Here is a 19,831-nt window from a genome sequence, read left to right as displayed (position 1 = left end):
TATGCTCCGGAGTTTTTTTCCAATATATCTTTTTGTTTTTTAAAAATATATTAAATAATACTTTTTTTGAGAAAATAATTTTCGGTGACGTAATTTTGCTACTTGAAACAAGTAGCATAGCAAATCTCGTTGATTCATCCAGCAAGATTTGTTTTGAAATGTGAAGGTTATATATATATATATATTATCCTTTTGAGATATTAAAAAAATGATAAATCAGGAAATAAATTTTTCTGCATAATAAATTTTTTTGCATAATAAATCGGGAAATAAATTCTTTTAATATATATTTTTTTTAAATGATAAATCAAGAAATAAATTTTTTTACGTAATAAATCGGGAAATAAATTCTTTTATGGTAGCGAGATTTGCCGCGTGTCATTTTGGAAATTATTTTTTCAAAAAAAATATTATTTAATATATTTTTTTAAACAAATAATAAATCAGGAAATAAATTTAATAAATATATACTATAAAATATAATTTTTCTCTACAAGAATCATAGAATTAATTTTAATTAATTTTAAAGTATTTGAAATAGTAATTGCTTGTGACTCTAATCAATTGAATCAATTGTCTAATCAACCTAAAAATTGAGTGTTTGATTCACTTACAAATTCAATTTTTAAAATATACTGCTTAACTGATCAATTTGTTCAGCATAATATATTAAATTAATATTATTTTCTTAGTTTATCTTATTATAATTAAATAAAAAAAATTATCATTTATCAAGGGCATTTCTTTAATTTTTTGACGTAAATTTAACTATTGACTAATTCTAATTTTGGAATAATAAAAGGGTTCTTTTTGTCCATAAAATTATATCTCAGATGATTTTTTTAGATAATTTTCATATGTAAGTCATATTTAATAAACTTAAAAGGTGCTATGAATTTTATCAAAAAATAATATTATCTACAAATGGCACAGATTACCAAAACTATTTTAATTTTATACAAATATTAATTTTTTAAAAAATATCATTTTATATTTTGTAATCAAAGTTTTAAAAATAAAACCATTTTTTACATTTGCTCAGGTCACCGATATGTTTTTGTGAAAATCTTCATAAAATGTTTTGCAATTCTTTTATTGGGATTGTAGAAAGAACTCTTTGTTTTTTTTTTTTTTTAATCCCAAAAAGCAAAAAAATAGATCTCCAGTTTCTTTATAAAAGCATAGATTTGGAGGTCTTGAGTTTTAATTTGTAAAAATTTAAATAAAATTTAGTATTTTTTTTATTATACTTAGCTTAAATTTGTACATAATACGAAACTAAGAATTCTAAAAATTACGCAATTAATAAATTTAGCATACATTTGAGTGTCTAATGTTTAAATTTTAGACTTAAATTTAAAAGTACATTTAGACAAATAATTTACAAAATTAGACTAAATTTTTTCAATTGAAATAGTATCTCAAAAGGGCAATATATATATATTAATAGTTGCCAAAAAAATAAAAAATCTTTAGTAAACTCCAATTGAAAAAAAAAATTAAATGACAATCCTAAAATGTCTTACATGCAAACCCCTATGCATTTATTAATTCATAATCACTTTTTGAAAAAGATAATGCAAAATTATTTAATTATTTATAACCTTCACATTTCAAAGCTCTCACCGGATGAATCAATGAAATTTACCACGTGTCCAAAACTATCTTATTTATGCACAGTAAATTTCACTACTCAAGTAGCGAGATTACGTCAAGATTACTCCGGAAATTATTTTCCCAAAAAATATATTATTTAATATATTTAAAAAAAAAAAGATATATTGGGAAAAAACTCCTATGTTCCGCCCACACTGCTTTATGCAGTCATTGTAAATACAAATTTACAATCATAAAAATTTAAAATTGAACAAAATTTGAAATGAAATTCTGTATTAAAATTTAATGAAATTCACAACCTTCCAAACTCAATCTCAATTTTGTATTCTCGAACCATCACGCCTATACTATTTGTGGGGTACCAAACCTTACCCCAGCTGTGTCACAGCAAAATCCCAGCCGAAGCCAACCTCAAAGCTACATTATTGCAGGCATGAAATGTTGCCAGCACTTTACTTTTCATTTTCTGTTCATATGCTTTGAAGAAATGAATTGGGCATAACCACGGAATACTTGTAATGGCAAAATTTTGGCTTGAAGCTTTCCTCTAATTATGGCGCCCTGATGAAAAAGAGCAGCCAGCCCACAAAAATTGAGAGTAAAAGGATCAACACAGCAGCCAGAATGTTCAAATTTTCAGTTCGGGTTTTATTCGTTATGCACCCTGTGGGGGCGCAATCAGAACTCTGTGATACAACCGCAGGAGCTGCAACATCCCATAGAGATTTAATAGTCAGGGTGGGGGCTTCTGATTCTGGTTTCAGGATACTGGAGGCATCCATAGGAGCTTCCATGGACATCAATTCAACACAATGATCTTTCACACCCTGCATATTATTAGAAGAACAAAGACACAGAAAGTAGATGTTATTTTTTCTTCAGGGTACAATGAATAATTTCCAAGAGAACATAAAAATCAAAATTTCTGAAACAAGAACTTAGTTTTGGGACATTCAACTCATTTTAGAATATATTTCTAGAAATCATCTCAACACCTAACGGAAAGGGGTATCATCTCAGTTGTTCACAAATGGATACAAGAAATTGAAGGAATTTGTAATGCAAATACATGCGTCAATTTAAAGCCTGTCAAACCAGGACCAAACAATTAATATGATTCAACCAAAGATTACTTAATGTGCAAGCAAACATTTATTTATTTATCATTCTTTTAGGTTTTCTGCGAGTAAACATGTAAATATCATCTAAGATTAGCCAATTCAAGTCGTGTAATATGCACCACCATTCCCAACAACACTAGCATGTTGATTCCCTTCAACATAATCTATATTAACGCCACCAACACTACCACCAGCACTACCAAGCCTAAGCCCCACCCCCACCAGATGAGGTCGCTATACTGGATCTGCCAATCTACATTTCTACATGATCTAAGGCAATACCCTCAGAAAATTGGCTTCTTGTCAAACTTTTCTTATTACCTCAATAAGTTATTTCTATTTTGTCTACCTACAATCTCTAATGTTAGCTAAATCACTCTCAAGTAAAGACTTCAACTGATAAAAAAAAACACAGCGCAATGTTTATTCCCTAACTCATCCTTCCAGATTGGGGGATTCGGAGAAACCTTTATTACAATAGGAAGAAATGCTGTGTGAGCCTTGGGGCGGGGGCGCGCTGCCCTCTTTATATTCTCCTGCCAACACTTCTCGTCCCAGCCCCTTGCTGCAGCCACTGAAAATTTTCCTTCTAAATTTTACGGGTACTGTACAATCAAATGGCTGGTGCACATTTCTATTTCATATAGCCGGCCCCACTTAGTGGGACTAAGGCTTGGTTTTGTTGTTGTTGTATGCTCTAATTTTATGTGTCACAATTGTGCTCAATTTTTCCTTCTCAACGCATAACAGATCGAAGGTAACAAAATAAAACCAGCTACCAATAGTTTCTTGACCTCTTTCATTGAAAAGGAAAACGTGGCACTCTCTCTTTTCTTGTAACTGCTCCTCAGTATCATGACTGCCATAGTACATAAAAGGCGGTGATCATGTTCAATCCATTCAAATCAAAGGGAGAACCTTTGATCTGAAACTGGATGAGGTGAGAAACAAAGATTTTTTTCATGTTCTCAAATGCAACCCCACTCGTGACCATCTATGAGGTTTTCTTCAGGGGCAGCAAAGTGGCTCTTGGATCAATATTTGGCATGAGTTTTGGGCACATTGGTTGGGGGATTTTGAAGTGTTAGATTTGCTAGTGTGAGATAATGGCTGGCCATTCAACCAAAAAAACTGGAAATAGGAGGCCAAGATATAAAGGAAAACATTTTTGGTGTTCATTCCTGAGGGATCAAAAGGGCTGCACTGGTTAGGAGAAGAATGAGATCTTCGCAAGATGTAGTTGTGCAATGCGGTCAATACAGCAGCATCGATCATCTGCGTCAGTATGGCATAGGCGGCTAGGGCTTTGATGGGGCCTGGGAGTACGTTAAAGATGAGTGGAGTGAGCCAGGGTGCTTGACAATTATTTTGGACTTGAGCCAGATTTTGAGCAGTGAAGGATTTGAGGTGGGCCAGCTAACCAAACAGTGCAGGTAAGTGAGTTTTTAAAAAGAAATACACAGAAATTTTTACATTGAAGAAAGGCAGAATTCAAAGATAAGGTCAGATAATAAGGGTTAAGAAGCTATTGCATTGAGGGGAAAAAGAAATGATCTCACGAATTGGAAGGTGAGTTTGATGGTGATTTGTTGGTGATGGCAAAATTTTGTTCAATGAGGTTCGTGAACAAATTGAGTATATTTTTTATTCTTCCAATTTACTTTGGGATGTTTCTTATGTGCTGCCATCTCCACTTGAAGGTTTGGAGGAGGTTTCTGTTTTTGAGGAGTATGGGTTTGACAAAGGGTTGCCTGTGGGCATTCAAAGTAAGATAGAAGTTTTGCCCACTCCTGTGGAGGAGATTAATGGGAAGAGGAAAGAAACTCTTAACAGCAGGTGGATAAATTGGGATTCTGGATGCCTAATGCTGTAGGACAAGTAGCTCGCCAGGATGGTGGTAAAAGCAAGGCAAGGAAAGTTCCACAAGAATTAGCAAATTTAAAGTATTCTGTAAATAATGATGCTAAGGGATAAACAAGGCGCTTTCTTGATTAGGATGTGTTGGCTCTATTTATTTTCTATTTTTTTCTTCCTGTGTTATTTTCACTTTTGAGAACTTGTCTTCTCCTAGACTCCTACATTGTAATTGCTCTCCTTTCTTTATTAATGCATTTTCTCTTTTTTTTTTCCATAATAATAATAATAATAATAACAAAAAGCAGCTGTTGTCATACATTACCCCCATCATACATATCCTTAATAACTTCTATATATCTATTGCCTACTCACCTTTTTGTAGTAACCACAAAAGTTTCCCCATCACCACATCATAAGCTTTCTTTAGGTCAATAAAAACTACGTCCAAACCCCATTTCTTTTCCCCAAACTTTTCCAATAATCTCCTTCAACCACTTTTCTAGTTTTTAGTCTTTGTTTAATAACTCTTTCCCAAAGTTCCACTATATAACTCATGATTTTAATTCTATGATGGTTTTCACAATTTCAAATATCTCCCTTATTCATATATATAGGCGCTAAAATGCTTTTCTCCACTCATCTAACTTTTTCTTACCTTATAATCTTGTTAAATAAACTCATAAACCGTATTATCTCAGTATCCCCGTAGCTTTTTCCAAATTTCAAAAAGAAGAGAGGGCAAGCTACCGTGTGTGTGTGCGTGCGTGCGTGCGGTGCAACCCTTGAAATGCACGTGAGGGTGACCATTTCCATTAAAAGAAGGTGCTTGTTCTGTTTCAAAGCGCTTGTATGCCAAAAACATACATATTATAATGCCAAATTAAGGGCTTCCCAGCACTCTTTCATCTCTCTGCAATGCCCCTTAAAAAAAAACAAAGGGGCAGCCCGGTGCACAAAGCTCCCGCGTATGCGGGGTCCAGGGAAGGGGTGAACCACAATGGGTCTATAGTACGCAGTCTTACCTTACATTTTTGCAAGAGATTGTTTCCACGCCTTGAACCCGTGACCTCCAGGTCACACGACGACAACCTTACCGTTGCACCGAAGCTCCCCTTCAAGAGTTTAATTCAATTCAGCGTGGGCACCCTTAATGGCAAAATATAATCCTCACCACATGTCCCTTCAATCCCTTAAGAAACAGCAATGCATGATCCCATACTTTAAGATTCCACTTTCTGCTTTAAGTTCCTATTAATGGCAGAATATATTTATAATTCAAAAAAAAAGGGCCATTATTATTTCTCAAAAGCTTCTCTGTAAGTTCTAAGTACCACCATTATATTGCCCACCACCCCACCACCACTGTTACTGCCATTTGAACAGCCTATGTTTACCTCAAAAACCATTCATATATAATGTAGAAAAACAAACTGTATATATTGAAATTCTAGTCTCTGTCCTATACTCTTCCTAGGAAAGTGAAGAACACAGTACTCATCAAAGTCAAAGGTACAAACCTCAAGCGTCTCAGATGGTTGCAGATAGTCACATATAAATGTACCCGCTAACCAGGGAACAAAAATTCTTTGAGGAAATGAAAGGCTGCACTGTTTTCTGTTGCAAACATAAAATATAATTGATTAAATCACTAAAAAATATACTTGCAAATTATGTTTCAACAACAGAATCCAGAAAAATAACAATGATCGTCATTTTTTATCCATATATCCTCAATTATCAAGCTTGTGCCACACAAGAAAAACAAAAATACAACCCAGTTGTTATTCCAAATGCACAGGCAAAAGAGCAGACAGTTATTCAGAAGTAATGAATAGTGAGGGCATACAGGAAGCAAATAAAAGCTTATTACAGCCCTTGACATAAATGACGACTTCTGGACCAGGACCATAAAGAAACTGTAACACCCCGTAAAAAAAAGCAGTAAAGGATCTTGGGAGGTATGGTGTAGCTTGAATTTAATATTGCTTACCATCCATGCAATCTATAAACACTACCAATGACATTGAGAACTTAACACAACTTGGGGAATGTTAGGGGCCCATGTAGTTTTGGAAAACATATTTCATTTTCCATTTTATTGTTTTCCAAAGAATTATAAAAATTTAATTTTATTTATTAGATTTTCAAAATTTGTATTAAAAATGTAAAAAATAAACAGCTTCATTTTTAAATTCTAGATTTCTAATAATTTCCAAAAAAAAAAAATAGATAACTTGTTCTTCAATTTTTCAAAATATATACAATAGTTTTTTCGGATCATGGACTTTGGAGCTTGAATTTGGATTTGTGTGGATCTGGAAGAATCTCAAAACAGAATTCTACAAATTTAAGTCCAATATCCATGTTTTCTAACCTTTCTATACAAATCTAGAAGATTGGAAAACAAAGAAGCATTTTGGAATTATTTGAAAATTAGAAATGGAAAATAAAACTAGTTTTACAAGCAAAAAGTGTCATTTTTTTTTTTTTGGTTCATTTATTTCATACAAACATTATAAAACTGAAAAATTAGCTAACTTTTTTTGCACTTTTTTGAAAAACAAAAATGGAAAATGAAAACCATTTTCTATAACTAAACAGGCTCTTAGTCATTTCAACAGAAAGAAAATGAATTGCCAAACTACCCATTTCTGGCAACAATAAATTTATATTTGAAGGATATAATGTATAGTGATGTAAGGCAATTGGATAGAACACCAATAATATATGCCAACTCAGCAGGTTTGTAGACCATATCGAGTGAGATATTGAGAAGAAACCTCAGGGTGTCATTCTTGTTTAAAGTAAAATAAAAACAAATAGCTAACATACCTCAACAAGTGCAGAGACAGTTGAGGAATAGGTTTCTCAGTTGACATCTCGCTGCTTGCTTCCTCATCATCATCAACAGTACAATTCGGCCCTCCATCTGCCTCATCCAAGAGGATATCTAATCTTGTTTGCAGGCTCATGATAATATCTCCCTGAACACATAATACTGATCCATGATTGCACTAGACCCAATAAGCAACAATTGCCAACCAACAAGAACAAAACTTGTGAGGACACAACAAAAATTCATTTTTAGAAGTATCAGAGCTGCACTGGAGAGTGAAATAATTCAGTGCATATTTTTCGAGGCTAATATTGAGAAGGAAACACAAGAAATATCATACAAGATTTACTGATACTCAATGTTTTTTTAAAGAAAAGCAGTAAGGTGATTGCATTTTTTGCCCGGCCAATTAAAGTTTGAGTCCTATATTTTTCATTTTTTTAAAAAAATATAAAATACCAACACAGTTAAAAGAGAGATAACAATACCAATTGAATTAAAATATGCAGAAAAAACTTTTAAGGATTTTGGATTATAGTAGCATAGCTAAGTGATGAAAACTGCACAAGGTATAATCATTCATTAAATAACATGAGATTGCACCAAAGACAAAACATTACCTACGGATTTACCAAACACTTTAAAGCATCGAGGGGAATAATTTCAATCTTTTCCAAGCTTTATTTTACTCTACATACCTCATTTTTTAAAAATATCTGTAAATTATTACCCCAACTGATTTTCCAAGTTTCTGAAAATCAGCCTGTTAAAAGTTATGATAAAATGGTTCAACAATAACTATTTGACCAATAGTTACAGGGAAATGTAAATACTAGAGTGGCAAGTTCTCAGACATCATATATTTTTGCTTTCAGAAACTAAATCCTCTGTTGTAGGTCCAAATTAAATATGTTCCATATGTTTTCTGTATGTTTATTAGGAAAAAAAAAATGGACCATTGTCACATCAAAATTTTCTTTTTGAGTCACTATAAATCTATTTATTAAATTAAATTTGCATACACAAATAATCCATTTATTAAATCAAAATTGTATACACAAATTTTGATTCTGAAATCAAAAGGATGAAATTGTATCACAAAAATACATTTCTCATTAGTCAAATAACGGGTATAGATAAAAGAATAAATACTCACATACAATCTCCTTAAAAAACTTCGATTCAAAGGCTGAAACAGTTTGATTCAGTGGAAGGGTAGTTCTCCCAAACAACAATTTGGTGGTGGACAGGATGGTGGAACTCATTTGGATCACCAGCCCCAAACTTGCAAGAGTTCACTATAAGAATTCATAGCCTCAGATGTAGAGCTACTGGTTTCAAAAAAAAAAAAAAAAATGCCGCATATTCCAACCTGAAAGATTTTATTATTTATTTTACTACTTGTTACTTCTTGCAGCTTAATACCCAAAGAAGAAAAGGCTAGCCAAATAGCCCAACAACATTTTGAAATAGAGAGGACCAACTTTGATGACTAAGAAAAGGGTGGCGTGCAAGGTGAGGAGTGAATTTGACAGTGAGTTTGAGTTGATTACTGATTATGATTGGATGAATTTCATTAGCAACATGGTTGTATCTGGGATCCCTTGGACTCTGCAGATGACATGCCCCATTTGCCTAAGACTCATGCAGTGTGTTTGGACAGGGATCCTATCTTTGAGAACAAAGGAAAATAAAAGGGGCAGGAAACTGGTGTTGAAGGAGATGGCATTTTGCCCAATCAAGCCTGTCCAAATAAGGAACTTAGCGAAAAAGATTTGAAGCTCAATATCTCAAAGACAAGACGGGTGTCAGGTTACCGGCTGTAGGAGTGCAGGAAGTTAGATTGGATTGAAAGAAGAACAAGATGAATAAAGGATGGAGAATTTCTAATTTAAAGTTTTCTATAAACTAAGAAGGGAAGTGTTCAGAAAGAGCCTTTTTGAATTATCATATTCTTTTAGTTTTCAAAACAATTTCATTAGAAAAAAATTACAAGGATGGTAAGGTATCCCCCATTAAATGTAAAACAAAATTACATCAGTACTGCCTTCCAATCCCTTTGAATATCAGATAGCAACAACACCCCCCCCCCCCCCCCCCCCCCCACACCAAAAAACAAAAATCCCAAATATGCCCAAAAATGAGAAAAAGAACTTTCTCCAAAAGCAAATTCGGAGGAGTCTTCTGATCTTTAAAAATTCTTGCATTCCTTTCAAGCCAAAGAACCCTCAAAATAGCATACACTGCACAGATCCAAAAAGTCCTCCCTCTTCTACTCTTCCTGAAACCCCCAAAAATTCACCAACAAAAAACTATATACATTCTGTGGGGCCACCCAATCAACACCCTAACAAGAGAAGAAAGTGTTCTGCGGATACACCAACACCAAACACTGAAGAAAAAGATGAACATAGTCTCATTTGCCTCATGGCTCAGGCCTCCGCATACAAACATCTCGACTGAGAGCTTTATAAGGTATCCTTATCTGTAGCAAGTCATTCGTATTAATCCTATTTATAAGAGTCCAGATGAAAGCCCAGACCTTGAAAGGAACTTTTGCTTCCCAAACAGCTTTGTTCAAATGGAAAGGGCTGGGGTTTGAAGATTTCTTAAAGATGATTAAGAAAAGGACGAGAAAGAACCCAAAGCAGTGCATCACCCCAGCCCCTTCTCTCTCTCCCTTATCTCAAAGTCAGAAGAAAGAATCCAGCACGGCCAATTAAGAAGTTAGCTCATCAACCTCTTTTTCATTAGACTTCCCCCCTTTCCCCCAAAAAAAGCTGAAATTGGTGGATTATGAATGAAAGAAAGCCTCGCCGATAGCGCCGGCGATGCTTCACACACACAAATATCCTCCCAGAACCAAATTATATGACTATTACACATTTTAAGACAAGTAAGAGGAAAGAAAAGACATGCTATGGAAGAAAGTCTCACCAATAGCTTTGACGATGCCTCACACACCCAAATATCCTCCCAAAACTGAATAATATCACTATTACACGCTTTATAACGAGCAAGAGGAAAGAAAAGACAAGCTACCTAGACCGGGGGCTTGCCTAGGCAATGTTGCGACTCACCTTAGCACCCCACCCATTCTGACAAATGCCATACTTGCTCTTGATAACCTGATGCCATTAGGAATTAGACTCTAAAGAAACCTCCATAACCATTTTCCAATTAAAGAGATGTTATTAGAAACCACATTGCCAACCCTCATGCCCTGTCAGATTTAGGTCTCTAATAGACCTAGCAAAATGGATAAAAATTTGTTAATCCGAATCGAATCCGACCTGGTTAAATTGACTCATAACCAATCCGCACATTAAATAAGTCGAATATGGTTTGAACTTTTTTTATCCACCTCTAAATGAGTCAGTTGGCAGATTTAGGATTTTATCAAATGGATATCCATCTATCCGCTAACAACTAATGTTTAAATTCTTTGATAATCTGATATGCTCATGTTTATTAGGCATCAAATCAATTAGCATAAGCTCTATTGGCCAAGACCTAGTCCCACTCTCTTAACTTTTGCACTACTATATGCGTCTCTAGGCCTACCCTATGCCCACATTCAAACTCAAGCCCAAATGCTCAGTTTTTTTGTGATCAAAATAAAAGTCTCTAAATTTATGCTTTGAAAAACAAAAATATTATAATTTTGTGATTAGTTATTAAATGTTTAATATATTACTAAATTATAATTTTAAAAACAACTTCAGTTATTGTGTTAAAAATAAATTGTTCATTGTATGGTAAAAAAAATTATATTAGGGATGAGAATGAAGGATTATCTGCCATCCACCACGGATTATCCGATCCGAACCGTCATAAATCCGCAACTTAAATGAGTCGAATATGGATTGTAATATTCTCACCTGATAATCTGCCACGATTATCCAACCCAATCCACTTTGCCAAGTCTAGTCTCTAACCATCTCCCAAGTAACAAGGTGATCCCTATTATCCTCCCCAAAACTAAACCACAAGAAATCTCATAATTCTCTCCAAGGTCCCAGCCACTCTAAAGTAGTTTTCATTGACACTAAAATGAGTACTTATTTCAAAAAGTACTTTTCCAAGCTACTTTTATTTTAGGAAAATAAGTATTTTTGAAAATTTATTTTTTCGGAAAAATTACTTACCTGAAAAAGTAATTATCATAAGTAATTAATCCTAGACTACTTTTAGACAAATACTTTTTTGGAGAAGTACATTTCCAAAAAGTACTTTTTCTGTAAGTGGTTCCAAATGATCCCATTACAGTGATTCTAAAAATGGGATAAGAACAAATTGGAGTATTGGAAAGGGAAGCAGTAATAAGAGTGATCATATCCCACAAGGAAACATAAGCCCTCTTCCAACCTTCTAATCTCCTCCCAACTCTCTCAATCACTAGATCCCAAAAAGCATCCAACAAAGGATTACCCCCTAAACGAAGAGCAAAATAGCAAAAAAGCCTAACCAACAAGTCGCAACCAGCTAGAGACCTGAAGCCCTCTGACTCCCTACTGCTCAAATTGATCCCTACTAACCATTCTTGGACCTTTTTTCTTCAATCCATCCCAAAAAAAATTCTTAACAAAGTAAGGACCTTGCAGAACTTCTCAACACTATTCTCAAAGAAAAAATAGTGTCATCTGCAAGCTGAAGATAAGGCACCTCCACCTCCTCCCTCCCAATCAAAAAGACCCTTAATCACCCCAAAATCATAAGCATGAAGAATCATCCTACTAAGCCATCCATCCCAAAGTGAACAAAAAGAGGTGAAAATGGATCACCTTGTCTCTAAGAAACCCTAAACCCATCCCTAGGTTGATTATTAAGAATCACCAACATGTTAGCGGAACTAAGGCACTAATGGAGAACCACCAATGGAGAATTTTAGATGTGCATATTGTAGCAAGGTTTTTATATTTTAGTTTGGGAAAACTCTTTTTATTTTAGAAGTTTAGTAATTTAGGTTTATTTTGTGTATTTAAGTACTCGGGGGTTATTTTGTAGTTTCTTGTTTTATTGGGGCTTTTATGTAAATAAGTGCTTTAGTTAGTAGTGGATATAAGTGCTGGACATGTAAGTTATTGTACTCAAGCCATCCGCCCCCGAGGTGAACAAAAAGAGGTGATAATGGATCACCTTGTCTTAAGTTCTGAGAAACCCTAAACCCATCCCTAGGTGACCATTAACAATCACCAACATGTTAGTGGAACTAAGGCACTGATGGAGAGCCATCAATGGAGAGTTTTAGATGTTCATATTGAATCAAGGTTTTTATATTTTAGTTTGATAGGGATGTAGAACCAAAGAGAAAGAAAAGAGGTCTTTGGGATGGGTTTCCTTTTATGAACAAACAATATTTCCTTTTTTTCTTCAACCTTTGCATTGAAAGAAGGGATTAAAAACAATGATATGATTCAACCTCAAAAACTCTTGCTATTTTAGAAGTTCAGTAATTTAGGTTTATTTTGTGTATTTAAGTACTTCAGGGTAAGGTTTTTCATATTTTAGTTGGGAAAACTCTTGTTATTTTATAAGTTTGGTAATTTAGGTTTATTTTGTATATTTAAGTACTTTGGAGTTATTTTGAAATTTCCTATTTTATTGGGGCTTTTATGTAAATACATGTTTTAGTTAGTTGTGGATATAAGTCTTGAACATGTAAGTTATTGTACTCGAGCCATCCACCCCCAAAGTGCACAAAAAGAGGTGATAATGGATCACCTTGCCTTAACCTGTGCGAAACCCTAAATCCCTAGGTTGACCATTAACAAACACCAACATGTTAGCAGAACTAAGGCACAGATGGAGAACCACCAATGGAGAATTTTAGATGTCCATATTGTATGAAATCAGAGTGAACAAAAATAGGTAATAATGGATCACCTTGTCTTAACCTCTGAGAAAGCCTAAACCCTAAACCCATCCCTAGGTTGACAATTAACAATCATTAACCATTAACAATCATGAACATGTTAGCAGAACTAAGGCACTGATGGAGAACCACCAATGGAGAATTTTAGATGTTCATATTATATCAAGGTTTAACCCATCCCTAGGTTGACAATTAACAGTCACAACAAACACCACGCAGCCATTCAAAGTCAGAAATTGCAGAAATCTCAAACACTATCAATCTTCAACTTTCTGAAAATTACATTCGTGGCCCTCATCTTGAAACCCTATTTTCCACCAAGCAAACCACAGCACCTCCCTCACCACCAAAATCAGACAGCCCTGAAACCCCTTCCCCTTCAATGTCATCTCCATCCAACAAGGAGTGTGGCCCCCACGCACCACTTGAAACATTCCCACCTGACTAACCCCCTGAAACTCCAACTTCCTGCAATTTTCTTCATACACTGCCACCCTCAATTGAATCCCCACTCCTCGATCTGCCACCAGCCGGAACAGCATCACTGGAAGCCCATCACCGGCAGTTCACACGCCCTCCATGCACATGGGAAGTTGCCAGACTTCCCCTGTTTTGCCCAGACTAGCGAGAAATTGCTTCAAGCTGCATTAAATTAGCTTTTTACTTAAGATTTTGAAGCAGAATTGAAGACAATCCAAGTGCTAGTGCAAGTCAAATGTTCGGAGGATAATTTTCCAGCACCAACACTGGATTCAGACTTCATTTTGCTGCATTTTATAAGCTTTTCTTTTGTGGATACTTGAGAAATTAGGAAGTGAACTTGAGATATTGGACTGCCAACACAAATTTCAGACTCTTGAAGATCTGCCAGCATCCCGATTGAGGCCCAGCTGCTTTGTTTTGAGATTTTACTGCAAAAAATTGGTTTCCCTCCATGAGATATTGATGTTGATTTGAAGAAAGTCATCTTTCGATTGCTTAGTACATATTTTTGGAGGGTAAAGTGTGCCAGCATCCTTTTCCTGGAGCATCTGCGAGAAATTGAAGTGAGATATTTGAAGAAGATCTTAAAACTACAAAATCAGTGGCTCAGAGCAAGGACCTTCTGGTAACATTGTATAGACTTACACTACATGGACTCCATAGAAATTGATTTAATGTTGCTTATCTATTTGGTACTTGTTTGAGTTTGCATCGGTTCATATTTACTCTTCAGTTGGGAAAAAAAATTAAAAAATTATGAGTGAGTACCTTATTTGTGGTTCCTACGTAGTTGGCAATTCTCAACAATTGCTGGATCAACTGTGTAGCCTTAGACAACTTTCTTCTAGTGTCACTGATTACTACCTTACATCTAGAGACCTCATTATCAATGTGCTCTGAGTAATGAACCTAGAATGGTAATTTTATTCAAGAAAGGGTTGAGGGATGAAATCAGAAGGTTTATAATTGTGCGAATTCAAAAACGTCCCACTACTCTATTTGAGGCTTACCACATGGCTTTAGAAGCTGAGATATTTCTCCAACCACCAACCATAACACCACTTCCTATCTAAAAGAATTTCATCTTTCAAAATCAATTTCTCCATGGTCACATGGTATTCCTAGATCTTCACAAGATGTTCAAGAGAAAACTCAAATTGTTGAGGATAAAAAATCAAATATCAGAAGTGCCAATTCAAATTCTTGTGTAATTGAGTATCATGACTACATAAACGATTAGCATATTACTAGTGCACAATTTTTTATTCTTCTGTGGAAGTGAATCATGAATCTTCTCTTAATGAGGTCATAAACTTGTCTTTAGTGACCCTAAGCATTGTTGGAGCCTTTAGGCCAAAGATGGACCTTGATTCGTCACCAAACTTGGTTGTCAAGACTTGCAATGAACAGCAAGATGAGTTGCCAACTACTGGAACAGATATGTTTGTTAATGACCTTGGTCTTCAACCTTAATTTTTCACTTCTAAGCCAAAAAGCGAGGAACAATTGGCTGCTATAGAGTTTGTTGCAAATTCTTCAATCCTGGAAACTATTGTTGAACATCCTCTTTAGATAATTTTTCCTCAATCCAACAACTTGCGCTTCCATCCCTTTCATCTTCTCCCTCTACATTTTCCATAACCAATTCTAGTGAAACATTGCCCATCGTCTTAGCATATGGACCGAATGCATATTTGCTTCGATCTTCCAATAGATTTGAATATTAAATTGATGTCTTGTTTGGAAGACTTGTTATTTTATCAGAGAACATTGCAGACTTATATGGTACTTTTAGTTGGAGGTTCTTCTACATATTCTACAATGGTGATTGATGATGCAATGGAGATCGTGCCTCCTCTTGATTTGCCTACATGTTTGACTTTGTTGCCACACATGGAGCTAAAGCTACGCCATTACAAAACTCAAGGTTGAGTTTTCTCTAACAAGGGGAGTTTGATGGAGAACCACAGATGGAGAATTTTAGATGTTCATATAATATCAAGGTTTTCATATAAAAGTTTGTGAAAACTCTCGTTATTTTAGAAGTTTAGTCAACTTAGGTTTATTAGATGTTTTTAAGTACTATAGGGTTATTATGTAGGTTATTTTGTAATTTGCAGATCATTCCTCCTCTTGATTTGCCTACATGTTTGACTTTGTTCCCACACATGGAGCAAAAGCTACTATGCCATTAACTTTGGAGCTATTTTTCTTCTTCTTCACTAAACTAATCAGCCTAAAATCCTTCACCCTCCCAGACCTTTCCTTTTTTTAGGAAGGAAGGCAATGAAAGTAGAGTTAATACTCTTGCACACCACACCCCTACAACGGGACTCCCAAAATACCTCATGATGACATCTTTCAGCACTTCTCAACTATCATGAAAAAAGGCCATCGTAAAACCATCTCAACCCAGTGCTTTATTCATGTCTATGTCCAACACAGCTCTCCAATTCAAAAGGCCTCTCCAACTAATTAGCAGCCTCTTCCCCAGGTCTCCAATCAAGCCCTCTCCACCATCAATCTACTCCCACACTCATCAGTGCATAGAATTTTATAAAAATTGATGATCTCATCCCCAATCTGTATATGATCCCTCACCACCCTCCCTGAGTCTAATTCAACTCCTTAACACTTCTCATCCTATTCCTCCTTCCATTAGCCACCCTGTGAAACAACCTAGAATTACAATCCCCACCCAGCTAACTCTTGATTTTTTATGCCCAACTCCTCTCTTCCCTCATCAGAAGCACCTCCAACTCATTGCAAAGATGGACCCTTCTAGCTACCTCTACTAACAAGCCACACTCCTCCAACCAATCCATACTAATGATTTCAGATAAAATATTATTTTTCTTCTCCTTGATATTCCCAAACACCTCTTTATTCCAATTCTTTAACTTGTTTTAAAACAAACGCCAGTTCTCATCATTTTAAAACCTTCCCACCACTGAACACGGCACACCCTCCACCAATTTATCACAAAAATAAGGGTGCAATAACCACATGTTCTCCAACCTAAAAGGAGTAAGGCCCCACAGAATGGAACTGGAGTTGAAGAGTACCAGGCAACGGTTCGAAATGGACCTGATCAGCACCTCTTGCACAATATTCAGAAATAAGTCTTCCCAAAAAGGAATATATCAATGTGAGACAAAACTTGGCTATCCCTAGACAACAGCCAAGTGAAACAGCCATTATTCAAAGGAACATCCTTGAGGCTACAATCCCAAATAAAAAGTTCAAAATTCCTCATGCTACTAGTCACCCTCAAGGCCTCAAACTTCTCCCTTGAGTTTCTAATAACATTGAAATCAACCCTCACCACCCAACACAGACTAAAAAGTCCAAACAAGTTGGCCAATTGCTCAAAAAAATTATTGCACTGAGAATGCCGTGTAGGGCCATAATCAGATGTTAATAGATGCTCCCCAGTGCTCCTAGCTCCTAACCTCTAACAGGGAGTAAGACCCCAACATACAATTTTAACAAGTCTTGTACACCAAGCCACTATATGGCCCTCTGAGACTCTGAAAAAGGAAAAGGCACCCCACTCAGTGAATCTAGAATCCCAAATACTCCTGAAGAGAAGGGCATCTATCTCTTCTAGTTTGGTCTCCTCTAAAATCAAAATATCTGGACAGACTCTATTAACGAAATCCTTCACTATTCTCCTCTTATCAACCCCTCAAAACCTCTAACATTATAGGATAGAAACTTCATTTAATGTCACCAATGACCTCTGAAAGCCTACTCCCTTTCCCATAATTAACCAAAAGAAACTAATCTAACCAATTCTCTACCCAGTTTATTGGTCTTTTTCCTCTCCCCAATGTCCTCTTTGTTAAACCTAACCTTATCCCTGGTAGAAATCACCATACTAAGACCCAAATCATTAGGTTATCTATGTTTTCTTTTTCTGTTACTATGGTATTTCTTAGAACTTCTTATCCTCTCTTAGTTTGCCTTTCTTTCCTCACTTAATAATATATTTCTTCTGTTATCCCCCAAAGAAATTTACTTTACACAATAAAAATCTCATTTAAATTCTGGAAACACCTCAACATCCTCTTTTAAATAAATAACTTCAATTATACATTTTTTTCTCTTAAATATATATAGAAACAAACCTTGGCTAACACGTTTTTTAGCACCTATGATAACCACCCCATTCCATTAACAAAAGATGTTCTGCACATCATTGATTTGAGCATTTCTTAATTACATCTTCCTCCACTAGATATTATATCCTTTTTTTAGATATACTTCACCCTTACCATGACCCAAGTACCCATTTTTGTTTTCCTTTGTCCTGATAAGTTTGTTCTTTGTTATAATAAAATAAAATTTTAATAAATAAGATGAAACATATGTAGAATATGTGGAGGACAAGAAATCCTCTGAATAATGCTGCCCACCAATCCCTTTGAAGTACTTTGTAGTGCTCTAAATTCTAATAAGAACAAATTCTACAGTCCCCTAATTCTGAATATAAAGACAAGTTCCAATATGTAGCCGATACAATTAACAATTATATAAATCTTAATGTTGCATAAATCAATAATAAAAAAAAAAAACAAAGTTAAGTGGGCCAACAAAATTAAAGCAAGAAAAAGACGTGTGAAGCACCAAAACTAACAGTTTATCAATACCTTTATATAATCTAATGCTTGTGAGACTGGTTCTTTTGAATTCAAGTATGCAAATGAACAAATACAGCCGCTAAAGACAAGAACACCCAACACCTCTTTTTGGTTGCATGCTTCACAAAAAACAAATAAATAATGTTAGAACTATAAGTCCGATAAAGGTCAATTCATAACAGAGAAATATAGATTATAGTCCAGCAAAGCACACCTTCCATTGATATACCACTCATAAATGGTAAAAGCAATTCGACTTCATGCAAGCCATCAGATGCACATAGCTTATCCTTGACTACCTATTTTTTAATCAGAAAAGAAGAAGTATATTAATAGAGAAAGAATGTAGAATACAGGAGAATAAGGAATCCTTCAAAAAAGCAGGAAAACTGAGATAGTAAAACAAAACAATTAATAAAAAACAGCAAACCAGTCACGCTGATCATCTTCAAAACACAATCCCTTGAAACAACCAGTTGTAACAGCCCACAACAAAGCCAATGCTGAATCTTATCCCAAACCAAAACCTAAGAAGTCTCCTTCCCCTTAAAAAATGTGATTGTTCCTTTCCATCCAAAATCCAAATACCCCACAACAGCAAACAAACCACATTGCCATAGAGCAGTCTTGTCGTTGCTCCCTCCAAAACCCAAAAAAGAAATAGCTGGCATATCTTCCATCGACTCTAGTCAAACCCTTTCCCAATAAAACCAAATAAGTTGTAAAGAACAATGCATAAACAAATAAGAGGCAGATCCGATCCAAAACTATCAAAGCAAAGAACTCACAAATTCAGAGATAATGCCTTAGAAGGCCTCCTACTCTGCAACATATTGTTAGTGTAAACTCTATTAAGAACAACCAACAAAATAAAAGCCTTAATTTTTGGGGGGACTTTGGCCTTCCAAATTATATGAAAGAAAGAAAAGGACATACTCTCAGGTCAAGAACTCAAAGAAAGAATTGCAAGAAAATTCTCCTAGAGACTCCTCACTCACTTCCTGACATATTCCCTATTCAAAGGACAGCAACCCTCTAGTAAACTCAACAAAGACGAAAGCTCCTCCATGCCTCTATCATTCAAAGATCCACAGAAACAAAAACCACACGAAAAATTCACCCCATTAGAAAGCAAAAAGGAAGAAATATGGCCGTTATGTAATGAAGAAAAAAGACACAAATGAGTAAACTACATGAAAAGAGCCAAAACCTCCACCCAAGGGTCTTCCCAAAAACGAATGCGCATACCATTGCCAACTCAAATATGATATTAGGAACAAAACATGGATGAAGCTGAGATATAAATCTCCAAGGACTCCCACAAGGTGGTCAAAAACCAACATTCGTATCCCATCCATATGCCAAATTTACTTTTATTTATTTTACTCCAAAGTGAGTT

General features: G+C 35.2%; 1 protein-coding gene across 2 annotated transcripts in view; it reads right to left on the bottom strand.

The window, feature by feature from the left end:
- Positions 1-1,727: 1,727 nt before the first annotated feature.
- Positions 1,728-19,831, bottom strand: part of LOC131162428 (uncharacterized) — a 59,018-nt gene continuing 40,914 nt past the window's right edge. Inside the window, exons 7-11 of one of the 2 annotated variants that reach the window (XM_058118883.1) lie at positions 18,647-18,731; positions 18,442-18,551; positions 7,428-7,609; positions 6,113-6,209; positions 1,728-2,444 (exon numbers count right to left, since the gene is read on the bottom strand). In XM_058118883.1, coding sequence (XP_057974866.1) covers positions 2,169-2,444; positions 6,113-6,209; positions 7,428-7,609; positions 18,442-18,551; positions 18,647-18,731 — 750 coding nt within the window. In that variant the 3' untranslated portion in view covers positions 1,728-2,168. The remainder of the gene's footprint in view (positions 2,445-6,112; positions 6,210-7,427; positions 7,610-18,441; positions 18,552-18,646; positions 18,732-19,831) is intronic. The other variant, XM_058118884.1, reaches the window with a different exon arrangement.

Source organism: Malania oleifera, chromosome 8, assembly GCF_029873635.1.
Source record: "Malania oleifera isolate guangnan ecotype guangnan chromosome 8, ASM2987363v1, whole genome shotgun sequence".
In the NCBI taxonomy this organism is placed as follows: Eukaryota; Viridiplantae; Streptophyta; class Magnoliopsida; order Santalales; family Ximeniaceae; genus Malania; species Malania oleifera.
Note: the sequence above shows the minus strand (reverse complement) of the source record. Positions and strands in the feature narration are given on the sequence as shown.